This window comes from Bactrocera latifrons, unplaced genomic scaffold (genome assembly GCF_001853355.1).
Source record: "Bactrocera latifrons isolate USDA-ARS-PBARC rearing strain unplaced genomic scaffold, ASM185335v1 scaffold_29, whole genome shotgun sequence".
NCBI lineage: Eukaryota > Metazoa > Arthropoda > Insecta > Diptera > Tephritidae > Bactrocera > Bactrocera latifrons.
Window position 1 is genome coordinate 619,597 of NW_017536518.1, and position 13,489 is coordinate 633,085.

The 13,489-nt window shown below is 38.3% G+C and overlaps 1 protein-coding gene across 3 annotated transcripts in view; it reads right to left on the reverse strand.

Moving 5' to 3' along the window:
- The window catches only part of LOC108970207, a 52,405-nt gene that overhangs the window by 8,564 nt on the left and 30,352 nt on the right, over positions 1–13,489 (reverse strand). For all 3 annotated transcript variants that reach the window (XM_018935469.1, XM_018935467.1, XM_018935470.1), the window contains exon 3: positions 1,707–2,245. In XM_018935469.1, coding sequence (XP_018791014.1) covers positions 1,707–2,245 — 539 coding nt within the window. The remainder of the gene's footprint in view (positions 1–1,706; positions 2,246–13,489) is intronic.

Genomic DNA, 13,489 nt, shown 5'->3' on the forward strand with positions numbered 1-13,489 from the left:
AAGAAGGTTAAGTTCGAAGATGGGCAAAATCGGCCCACTGCCACGCCCACAAAATGGCGGAAACCGAAAACCTATAAAGTGTCATAACTAAGCCGTAAATAAAGATATTAAAATGAAATTTGGCACAAAGGATCGCATTAGGGAGGGGCATATTTGGACGTCATTTTTTTGGAAAAGTGGGCGTGGACCCGGCCCCTACTAACTTTTTTGTACATATCTCGAAAACTACTATAGCTATGTCAACCAAACTGTATAGAGTCGTTTCTTTTAGGCATTTCCATATACAGTTCAAAAATGGAAGTAATCGGATAATAACCACGCCCATACAAAGGTTATGTTGTAAATCACTAAAAGTGCGTTAACCGACTAACAAAAAACGTCAAAAACACTAAATTTTACGGAAAAAATGGCAGAAGGAAGCTGCATCCAGGCTTTTTTTAAATTGAAATGGCCGTGGCGTCGCCCACTTATGGACCAAAAACCATATCTCAGGAAGTACTCCACAGATTTCAATGAAATTCGGTATATAATATTCTCTTATCACCCTGATGGCATGTACCAAATATGGGTGAAATCGGTTCACAACCACGCCTGAAATCTCSATTATCACTTTATCATGCGAGAGTATCAAATGTTCGGTGACACCCGAACTTAGTCCTTCCTTACTTGTTGTATTTGAGTTCTATGGACATGGTTTTCTATCAGATAAATTCAATCTATGATAGACCATTTCGTCCATATTCTACTGGTGCAGGAGTGTAGAGAACGGCTAAATAGCTTAGCAGAAAATAATCAAAGGCACCTCATCTGGGTCCCCGGTCACAAAGGTATAGCTGGAGTGAACTGGCTGATGGGCTCGCCCGCTCAACCTTTCACTGGGGTGAGTCCACATACCTTAAAAAGTTGCTCCGCAAGGAAGAAGGAGTAGGATATATTGGCATGCCAAGTTGCTAATGGTTTAAATATGCAATCAACCTCCCTAAGGATAAACTCAGACTACTGGTATCATTTTACACAGGCCACTGCAAGCTGAAGAAGCAWTTACACAACATRGGCCTAGCTTCTTGCATAAATTACCGGTTCTGCGACAGGGAGCCTGAAACACTAGAACTTCTGCTAGTTGACTGCACAGCAGTTTGCAGACGCAAGTCAAAGGCCTTTGGATCCAACTTTACAAATAGGGATCACATCGCTTCACTATCACTCAGTAAAATATTGAACTTTATCAATATGCTTGGGCTAGGTGAGACTTTGTGACCTAGAAGAGGCCACAATAGACCTAAGGTCGCGGTGCATTCCTTGTTTATCAATCAATCAAGCAATTGAACTTAATATCTTCAAAAATGTTATATTTGTTGAGAGTAACATGGACAAGATACCAGTGAAAGAAAGAGAGTTGAAATTGGCGACTATTCACCCGGATTCGAAGTTTTCAAGCAGATCCAGAGGTCTGCAACAATTTATAATGTATATAAGATCAATAAATTGTCGGATATATTAAATAGTTGAAATTTTTCCTGGCCCCCAGATTTTTCTCTTCGGCCTTGACGCTTAAGATATCAAGTATACTCTTTGTCACGGTTCTCACAGATTTTAGTAAATAAAGAGAGAGAGAGAACATTGAACCACTCAAAAAACTTTTTGATCCGCCGTTTTTGTAGCCCAGAGAGCTTTATAATACAGTAAGATTCTCGAGCATYACTCACCCGTTGAAAACCTTGGCTGAAGGGTCCACTACCACCGCCCGTATAACCGCCGGAAAATGACATTGGACCCGAACGCGAACCAAATTGTTGTTGTTGCATTTGYGGCGAATGCTGTTGTTGGTGTTGCTGCTGCTGTATATAAGAAAATGGCGGCTGTTGATTCGCATTATTCAAACTGTTATTGGACAGATATGCTTGATTCTGTTGCTGTTGCTGTTGCTCACGCTGTTGTTGCTGGCTTTGTTGATGACGTTGCTGCATTTGTTGTTGCAGGAATTTTTGCGGATTAGTTGTACTAATAGCACCACTACCGCCGCCGACGCCRCTAACAGTACCCGCGGGCATTGGATTATAATCTAAGAACTCTGATGAGGAGGACAACTGTGCATTGGAGGCATCCTTGAGACAAGTCTCCAGCCAGGCGTCCAAGTGATCCTTCATGTAGCCATCGGCATGGGTATGACCTTGACCGCCGCTGCCACTCGGTACAGTTGCTGTGCGTGATTTCAGTTTCTTGCGTTTATTCGACTCGTTCATAACTGTAATTAGAGGAAATGGAAATTGCTTGAAAGTTTGCAAACTGATGTACTGTTTGTGTGGGTGTGGTGTGCATAATAGAAGATTTGGTATTCAGTGAGTGCAATCGCGCGTTGCAAAAATTAGGTAATCGCAATCGAAATTACGACTCGGCATTGAAGCGGTGTTCGTTCAATGCCAATGCTTGGCCATATACAAATCTACAGATACACTGAAGTATATATTCGTAGAAATAAAGTGAATGATGTGATTGCCGCGCAGTGATGTCACGATGAGCCATCATTAATTTCGCTTTGCATTTTTTATTTTTACTTAAAAGTCTTTGCATTTTTTCATAGAGTTTTTAAGCGCTCTTTTCCGTTTTAAAGTAATTAAAGTGGGCGCATCTATTGCAACTGCATTACTATAAGTCATCTAAATTCCATATTAGGTGCCCGGCATTCATAAACTAACTAAGCCTATGCAGTGTAAGAAGCAGCATAACGCCTGCGCTATTTTTGGCTCAGTCTTCCACATTCGCATCTCTTTTCTCATGCTATTAAAAAGTGACAGCACTTTGAACTTTTCACGGTAATAAAAACATATGCCCCATGTCGAAAATGTTTTTAAAGCCTTCCTGTCTTACTATAAATAGTTAAGCAAARTGAAGAAGCGTTGAGTGAAATTGACATGATATAAGATATTCCAAAAATACAGTWGTTCCGGCCTATTTGAACTAGTGGTTTCGTCAAAAAAATATTGAATAAGAAGTGTGTTGTTATTTCCCTTCATATTCTGGTTCTGTGGTTGAAAACTTTTTAAAAAAGTTGGAGGGCCTCGTCATCTAATAGATTGAAGATGCATATCGCACAAACTTGCTGAGAGGAAGACGATGATAGCACGTCTTCAAATATTATGAAAATATAAATTTAGGTGAAATTCTATACSGCAGAAGCTACTTGGCAAATTCCAGCCAAATTTATGTTATGTGATTAAAATAAAGGCCAACATATCATATCAAAATTAGAAATTCCACAAATAAAGTTGAAAAGCAAAAAATACTGCCTCTAAGTCAAGTCTAAGTTATCTCTTGTTCAAAAATAGCATAACTTTTCAAAGTTTCCAGATACCGAATATGTGGACCTCAGAGCTTATAGCTGATTTTTTAGCACAAATATCCTTAAACCTTGAGATATATTATTGAAATTAGGATTGAATGTGTTCCTAATAAAGATGTACATTTGTGTAAAAAAAAGGTAAAATCAGGCCAATACACTCCCTGTACCCCTACCCCCTTCCCCTACAAGGTTTGTTCGGAAAGTAATATGACTGAGTTTCTTCCGTCGCCACTGTACTTCGGAACGAGCGCGCACCGACTGGATTCGGTAGAGGACATTCCTAGCAATTGAACGAGCTGGTCAGTTGTCTCGGAGCACCTGGAGAGTCAGGACAAACATTTTCGTGCGACGTGTTTCTGTGAGTGGTGCAATCCGAAAATGCAGCGTTCGTTAAAGCATWTTCACGCGATTAAATTCTGTGTGAAACTCGGTAAATCAGCGACAGACAYGCTTGATATGATCAARCAGGCTTACAGAGATGTTGCTTTTGCAAGAAGTGGTGTGTTTTAGTGGCACCAGGYYCTTTTGGAGTGYTGGGAAGGGGTCGCTGATGAAARCCGTGATGGGAGACATGCTACTCCGACAAACACCGACAACGTGACTAGTGTRGGCAAAGTTTTGAACTCATACCGTCGACTAAGTATTCGTTTAATTGCCCTGATGTCAAATTTATCAAAATCTSTRGTTCATGACATTATAACGGAGCCCAAAAGGGCTCACTGACGACTAGAAATTGCGGCGAGTAGAAGTGTGCTAAGAAAATTTGAACMTGTGTGAAAGTGTTCCCCAATTTTTGAATAACGGGATCGGAGGTGACGAGTCATGGATCTTTGAGAGTGATCCCAAGAGAAAGAGGCATTTTATAGTAGTACAGTATAGTATCAAAATAAAGTTCTTATAAGGAATCTTTTGTATTTTTAAAGGTAATATAGCAACCGAAGTTAACTTTTTCTTATTTTTTGCTCACCTATTCCTGTCATAATCGTTTCCTGGTGGATAAAGAAATCGGATTCCGTTCAGTCAATTACCGATCAAATCGCCACAATTACCAAAGTGTTTAGCGGAAAATGTAAATACAACAACACACACACACACACACAGAAGTGATTCGCTAATTAGCGGATATTTTTACACTCAGCCCCTAAGCAAATAAATATACTTGCAGTATATATGTATATATTAATGGCTAAACATACTCATGGGGAGGTGTGTGTAAAGGTAACAGCTACTGTTTGTAAATCAGCGAATTTGCCTGTGAGTACAACGAAAATGTGAATTGGAAATTAGATTGACGTGAGAAATGCGATACTTCGTAGCGCTATCAAATGCCATYAGCGGTAAATTTGCTATTAACCGATTGCTAAGCGGCAATAAGTCATGCAATAATGCTCACAAATCAGGCGTACATATGTACCTACAGGCCATAACAACAATGTTATGTATTATTGGATATACATACATATGTATGTACATACCTAAGCTTGTGTTTAAGAGTCTTATTTCACACACATTTTGATTGTTGAATTTCKCTTTCTGGAAATGGGCGTTTTAACACTCGCTTATATTATTAGTAAACACTGCTAATGGCGTTAATTGTATGTTGTTGTTCTTCGCAAAATTTGCTTACATTGAAAGTACAGACGTTTTTTTGGAGAAGGGTGCGTTTTTTGGAATTTTAAAGCGTTAGTAGTTCTGTTGTGAGCCAACAGCTCTAATGCCAAAATCGTTTTCCCTTATATCGTTTTTTATTGTTGTCAAACGAGACTGACTCTATTTAGACAAATCTTATTTCTAAAGCTKGTTTCGCGATGATTCACACGTGCTTGCTGCGTTTGCGCACTAGAACTGGCTCGACCAGCTTTTTGCCTTACGTTGAATKCAAGAAATCGCAGGAATGTGTGAGTCATTGCATCAAAACATTCAATTTATTTCATTACATAGGTGTAGGCATGCTTATGACTAGGACTGACTGTTTATACACAGTATACATTTAAATATAGCACTGGACTTATGACAGTAAGAAGAAGCTAATAGCTTAAATTAAATTCAAAAATGATTTGTTTCATTTATACCCCTTAAATTATTACAAATGTTTGACATATCCACATATATTCAATGCATGAAGTTCAGCAATATGCCGCACTGATAGAAAGGGGCCAGGGTAGTTTTCATACCGAAGAAACAACCCAATCTACTCAAAAGTGTTTAGGCCTATAAGCTTAACTTCTTTCCTGCTGRAAAYGCTAGAGAAAATCTTGGACGCAGCATGAAGTCTGTAGACATACTCTCCAAGGTGGAGTGCTACCTCCGCTTCTATGGAAATTAGTGGAGAATAAATGTAACTTGGAAGGCAAAGCCTCTAAGATAGTGGAATATACAGACTACATTATCATTTTAATAACTACAKTCYATTAGSAGTATTATGACCRCCACTCTCAAAACTGGTCTRTGGTTGAACTCRGAGAAAACAGATCTGTGAACAYAAGACAAGAAAGTACAAAATTAGTCTATGGAGGTTCCTCTCTCTCAAGGACCGGACCAATTACCTTGGGGTAATCTTGGACAGCAAACTGCTGTGGMAGCACAACGTGGAAGAAAGAGTGAGGAATGCCAGCATTGCTTTATTTGCATGTAGGCAGATGCTCGGCACAACCTGGGGACTCTCTCTCCCTCATGCACTGGCGCTACACAGCTGTTGTTATTATCCAAGAAGTGCGATGGACGGAAAAAGAACTGAGACGAGTAGTTCCTTGTAGTRTTTACTACACTGGCTACAAATTTGGTGTTTGATTCGTGATGGGAGAGAGACTCCTTCGTTGAGTTCTGACWTTCACACCGGTGGATAAACGYTTAGCCACAATTCTTCYACGCCCCAACAGAAGAGAAGGACGGTATGACCACCAAAGATGTCTTCTAACGCCAGGGTGGACAAATAAGGCGCCTTTGTACTTGAGTACATTTGCGTAGTTCCGAATATACAGGAATACGAAATACAAACTCGTACATTTACCTGATGCGTGTATTAATTGCTATGTATGTCAACAGAAATTTTTCCATACAACCGTTGACATTGATTCCATAAAAAGAAATTTATCATTACAGATTTCGATGAGATTTTCTATATTTTCTGCTAATCAAACTGTTGCATGAAAACTCGAAATATGTACTTATATAAAACCACAAAACCAATCCGTAAATCAAATTAAAATACTATCAAAAGCAAACGGTATTTGCAATTCGCATGCTTGTTAAGTCTTTACGTAAGAACTTCGTGCAGTCATGTGAAAACAATAGCRATGACTTACATAACTGCACTTCACATGACAGCTGACAGCGACGCAAACAGAAAATTGCAACAAACAATGATAATACCACTTAAATACAGATATATGTCCGTTATTGTCATTTATCGATTAAATTAGCAATTAATTAAAATTACTGTCTTTCCGCATACACACGCCAACCGAACAGAGCCGAACGAGCGTCGAGCTACCGTATTTCACTAATCTAAATTGCATTTGACCGTCAACAAATTACGAWTTCATTTCCAGTTACCAAACGACAGCGATAATAAACCATTGGAAACTAACTATTTMATTACAATTTGAAAATAAAAGCCACTCCACTTGACGTCAAGCGACAGAGACAGTGTGAGAGAGAGAGGGGCGGGGAGAGGGAAGAGAATGAGTGGCAAAAAGAAGTAATGAAAATAAAATAATGAATGGAAAYAGTTAAAAAGCACAGTTATAGCCATTTATCTTCATTTCAATGAGTGCTCAATGCAGTGGACTTTAAATAAACTGGCAGGCAGGTGAGCGCACACACACAAATRTATATATCAAGTAAGGTGAGGCAAAATAAAGTAATATGGAATTTATGGGTTAAATTATATAATGAGAAATGTGGGTAAAAATAGATTTTTTAATTTAAATTTCGTGCCSAAAACCCATTCGTCGAAATTTTTTTCTATTTTGGCATGACCGTCAGACAAGATCGAGAACGCGTTGACGACGAGCCACGTCCAGGACAGCCATCAACATCAACTGATCGACGATTAACAGTCTAACAAATATTTTGAAAGATCATTTGGKCCTAAGAAGCACAAATGGTACTTTTTCCGACTGCTTTCCGACAACCAAGATGTCATGAAACATATTWTTACTGGCGGTGTGTCTTGGATCTAGGCTTACGACCGGAAAACAGACAATCAGACGGCCGAATATCGTGGCAAAGGTGAGCCGAAGTCGAAAAAACCACGTCTAAGTAGGTCAAAAATCGAGGTTATGTTGACGGTTTTCGTGGTTCGGTGGTTTTAACACAAAAAAACAACTTTTAGGAAATTTTTAAGTTACTGAATTATCTCTGGAATTCTTCAATACCCAACCGAAACTTTGAATAGAAAATAAGGAACATATACATATACAACTGTTCATTTTAAACCATAAATTCTATTTTTTTTTTTTTGGCTCACCCTAATAATGCATACCTACCTGTGTGAGTACGCTAACGTCGAATTTTCAACTCATGTGTCGATATATGCCTATGTGTTTGCATGTAAACAAATTTCAGTCACTAACTGTTAACTACATATACACACACACATATACATACATACAATGTGGTAGGCAAGCGGCTAAGCGAATATCTGAAGCGGTGGTGGGTGATTGAGTGGTGAGTGGCTTCACCTGCACGCTCGAAAGTTCAAACGTCGCGCATATTCGTGAGGCCATTCAATTGGCAGATAACAAATTTAATTGCCCATTTTGCATTATTATGAAGCGTAATGGACGCAAGTACTCGAACGATTGGACAGATATTTGATGCGTTCCTCATGAATTCAGCAAAATTTATAGCGCAACACGGGCACTAAATTCAGCGACGAGTTAGCAGCAATAAATCGATAGGATTCATGTATAATCATACATGTATGTACTGTTATTTGCTGTAGGAAGCGGCTTTGGCACGCACACAATGCAGGAGCTCTCGGCGCTGGCATGCGATGCGCGAATAGTGTCCGATACTATTTTCTCGTGATTAACTCTGAAATTGTCCTCAAATGCATGCAACTCTGCTAATGCTTGCTTATGACGTTCAAAAGCAAATTTAATAATTATACTATTTTATTGGCAATTCACTTATGACYAGCGCATTTGGCTTGGCATTTTATGCACAATCGTTTTGACTTTCTCGCAGAGCTCGCTTTGGTTTCATCATTGTCATACCATTGTTTTGAATACCACTAATGAGCCGAAGAAAGTTGTATGGCAACATAAATGGATGAGATATTATGCATGAATGTCCGTAAAAAGCTTTATGACAAACAAACTTTCATAGGCATGTATAGACATATATATTATACATAAGTGACTTGTCTATGTCAAGTATTCACACAAAAGTGCATAATGAATGTGTTATTATCCGAAATTTCTCAATAGTGTATTTCCAGAGGTGTGGCTGATAGCTACGACATCAGAACAGAGGAAAAGTTTGGCGTAATAAAAACTGTAGAAAAAGATGAAGTTAATATATAAATGGGGAACACGTGGTTCATCCCAACTTGGAAATACTCCGGAAAGCTCCGTGGACTAAGAACCTAACCTAACTTTCAAAACTTTTGATTTTATTCAATGAAAAATTTGAAACGAATTGTGAGAATATATTTTTAAGGACTGTTCTTCGAAGCAGCTATGGAGTGCTTAAAAACGAGAGGTTCTTAAAGCATTGTAAATGAAGGTTTCAGATGTAGTTCTTCCCATAATTGTCTTACTAGAAAATATTCTCATGCATATATGTACACTTTGGTTGAAAGAACCAATGAGCATTTTTCGATGATAGATTAAAACTAGATATGATATAGAATAAATAAAGATCGCTACAAAAGCTTCTTTAGCTTAGTACATTCGTTGCCCTTAGCTATGGAAATCAATTTCTTTTGCATGACCACCACGGGCACGCTTGCARAAGCCCAGACGCTAAACACAATTTTCGAAGGTTTGCATGAATAAATCGGCCGATACTGCTGCAATTTCACGTTCGATATACTTACGAAGATCATCAATCATCGCTGGCTTGTTGGCATAGGCATTAGACTGGACGTGGCCCCATAGGAAATAGTTTRACAGCGTCAAATCATATRGCCGAGAAGRCCAATTAAGTGGGCCATTTCGTGAGATAACACTTTCTCCAAATTTGTGACCTATGATGTGTGACTTGTGTCGCCGTCCTGTTGGAAGCACATATTGTCCAAGTYCATATTATCTAATTCCGACCAAAAATACTCGGTTTTCATTGAGCGGTAGCTATTCTATTCACAGTAACGTGCCGGTCTTGATTGTTAAGGAAAAATTACGGCCCAATGATGACGTCGGCCTATAAACCGCAGCAAACGGTTATTTTTTCGGGATGCAATGGTGACTCATGGAGTACTTGTGGATTGCTACCGGACCAATAACGCATATTTTGCTTATTGATGGAGCCATTCCGCCAGAATTGAAACTCATCGCTACAGATGATTTTTGGATGAAAATGCGGATCATTTTCAAGTTCTTACTAAGCTCAACGAACGAACATGCGACGATTCTGTTGGTCTCAGTTCTTGCGTCAATTTAATATTGTCAGGATGTAGGCCAAGGTCTTTTCGCAGAAATGCCCAACGCTTGAGAATGACATGTGAGAGATTAATTTGGATCTTCCTCAATTGATACGACAGCGGCAACAATATTTTCGACACTACGGGCACTTCTTTATCGCACTGTTGCGGGAGCATTTTGTACTGTGGCTGTGGATTCAAATTTTTCCAATAGACGTTCAATTGATGATCTGACAGGACGATTATGACAACCATAAATTGAKCGTAGCGCTCTTAAAGTTGAGGCTACGGACTCCGAATTTCAGTGGTAAATTTTAACAATTTCGACACGAAGTTGGATCGTATATCTTTCCATGAAACAATCACAAACCTTAGTAAAGAGAAATGTCAAAAGAGCGGGCGTCGTTTTCTGTCCCTATCGGACTATTATTTATAGCGCCCCTATTGAAAGCCTCGTTATTTGACATTGTAATTAAGAACAGTACTACCAGTTGAGCAAAATACATGTTTTTTTTTTTTTGAAATGCCATTCACCTGAGTAATTGAGTTACAATTTCCGTGTACTTTTTTGTTGCAATACATACATTTATTAGGGTATCCTTCTGTTGTATTGAATCCGGTGATTTCTCAGGCGATTTAAATCTTTGAAGTAGCTCGAATTATCATTTTAATCACATTATTTCTCAACTCAAGCATCTTACAGCGTCGCATTTACAAATACATACATATATACATGCACACGTATACTTATTTATTAAGCAGACCAACTACAATTGTACTTAAAATGAACTGTCGTCGATAACGTACAAAATTCAAATTCAACTCAATCCAATTGGCGCTAATGTATCTCAAACACAAACGAGTAGGTGCAAATATTATATGAATAGGTATGTATGTATGTATGTATGTACACGCAGTTAATAAATATGTCTATCTCAAGCATTAGTTTTGTATGCTAATTAATTGGTTGGCGCACAATTCGACTTTGTCACACTGCCGCCTCCTGACACTTAAACGTTTTTATGGTACATATGTACGTATATATGTACATATTCAGAGTTCATAAGTACATACTCGAACAAATGTTTAATTTGCYTTTGCATGTCTAAATACAAGTACACACACACACGCCGAATATCATACGTTTGTGCTTTTAACGAATTCGCGTGTCACGCGGTATCAAAGTCGTTCATTCGTTGAAATTCATGTGAACAAGACTCTTATACTCTGAAATTGCCATGAGACAACGGAAGGCAGACAAAAAAATACAATAATCATAGCAACAAYGATAATTTAKTGAAGTAACAAGCCAGCATATATCTATCTACATACATAAATAAGTATCTATTTCGTGGGCATTTGAACATGGATCTACTCTTCAATTTATTATTTCGGTTTCTTTTTGCTTAGTTTCATGGGAAATTCTGCTGAATTCAAGCAATACGAATTGAAATCGAAAAATCCGACAATGATAGCTATAATTTAAACGATATCTGATTTTTGCAAATGAATTCTGATCGTAGAAAAATAATAAAAAACACTCGCTAAAYACTGAAAGAAGGTCTATGAGACCCTCACACATCCGTCAAGGTGAAACTCATTTCAAATTGCTGCTGAAAATACTTTTGAGAAGATTTTCTTTGTCTAGCGGTGGTTCTTTAAATTTTCCTCAATGTGTCAATAAATATTTTCCAATATATAGCTCTGCTAAAGATAATTGTTTTGCTAACACCTCTCTACCAAATTGAAACAATTTAGCAAGTAATTATAGACCATGCAGGTTGTAATTAGAGTATAGTATGTATGTGGTGGTCACTTTTCAATTTGGTTAATGTTGGACTTTCGACTCATCCTTTTTTACACGTTCTTAAATCACTGGTCAGATCTATATGATCGTAATTATTTGCAAAGAGCACTTGATTGGGCGACCTTTTGTTTATTTAAATCAGCGTTATAAGAAATTTTAACTAAATCTACTGCTTCTTAATTTTTTGAGATTTCGAAAAGAATCCCAACTAAAAACTAAAGGACTAAGATATTTTATCAAATCTCTATTTATGATTAGATCTGTGGGCTTAGTTCAGAAGACGACAATAACCAAGAAACGCGGCCTTAGAATTTCGCGTAATTGACTATTAGACTCCGAGAATCTGGGTCCTTTAATATCTTCTCTTAATATACTTTGACTTCCCACCGGATCACCTATATCATAGAGTCGCCAAACTGAACTCTAGCGTCTTCTTCTCTGTCCATATACCGATGAAGGAGCTACGGGAGGAAGAACACGTTGGAGAAGAGGGGCAGTGAGCTTCTTTACGGATGGGTCAAAGCTTRCGGGGTAGGTTTGGTAGAGGGATTTACTGTCAGGAGCTMTCTATCAACTCCAGTTTCCAACTTCATCATCCCTAACGGCTCTTSTAATCTGCACCAGCAGCTTGATAACAATAAAATACTTATTGATGTTGCCAGTGCGCGTATCACAACACGATCACATAAAGTGGCTGTGCCATGCTCCCACAACATCATAGTGGAGTGTACACACATACATACRTATATATGAGTACACATGTATGTCAATATGCTAATGTGATACACAGCATTCGCGCAGACTTCCTTTTCCTGCTACGCGCTTTGTTGGCGGTTGGTTCAAATTGAGGCGAAATGTCTCGCACATTTTCATACATTTCTCTTCTTTTGCAAAATATGAAATCTAATAAACAACCAACCACACACACACAGACAAAGACTGAAAACTTTACCATGCACATYTCCTCGGCTCGACACGACCATACGCAATATGCGCTGTTATATAGCTGATGTTCCTTGGTGTTCGCTTGCCGATTATTTATTAATAGCAATATCAACAACAACAATAAGAGAAACATCAATGGCAGCATTTTATTTCATTCCATTTTCCATTTCATTAATGGCATTTGAAGATTTATGCCGCAATGAAATTATGGTGTCAGTGCTTTAACGTAACGTAACAAGTACTGTTCTTCTTGCCTTTCAAAGAGCCGTTGCTTTATTGTACAACTGTAGGCCTGTATGTATATTATTATGGAAGTGTGTAGCCATCAAAGTTTTCAGATAGTTATTATTGTTTTCTTTCCATTATTCTGTTATTACTTGACTTGCTTTGCCGTTGTGCGCCGCAAATAGCCGACAAGCTGACCGTTTCAAGTGCTGTTAGACGCACAGAAGAACCGCCATAATCTATGGCATTTATCTTCTGCACTCCACTCCATTCGACTTATTGGCATTACCTCACATGCGCTCTTTCTTTGCATATCTGAAAGCACCACTTAACATTATGAGTGTGTAAAATAAGCAAAAAAAAAAAAAAATTTAAAGAAAGATGTGGCATTCGTTTCCTAGTGGAAACTTTTCTAAGCGACTTGAGATATTTGAAATGTATTTGCATAGTATGTAGATATGTGAGATATTCTGGACTTTTGACTTACATTGTAACGAAATATCGTTGAAGACATGCCACTTTCTGTACGACCTTCGACCTCTCTCTAGCTCGACTCATCCTGATAAAGCGGATTTTTTTATTT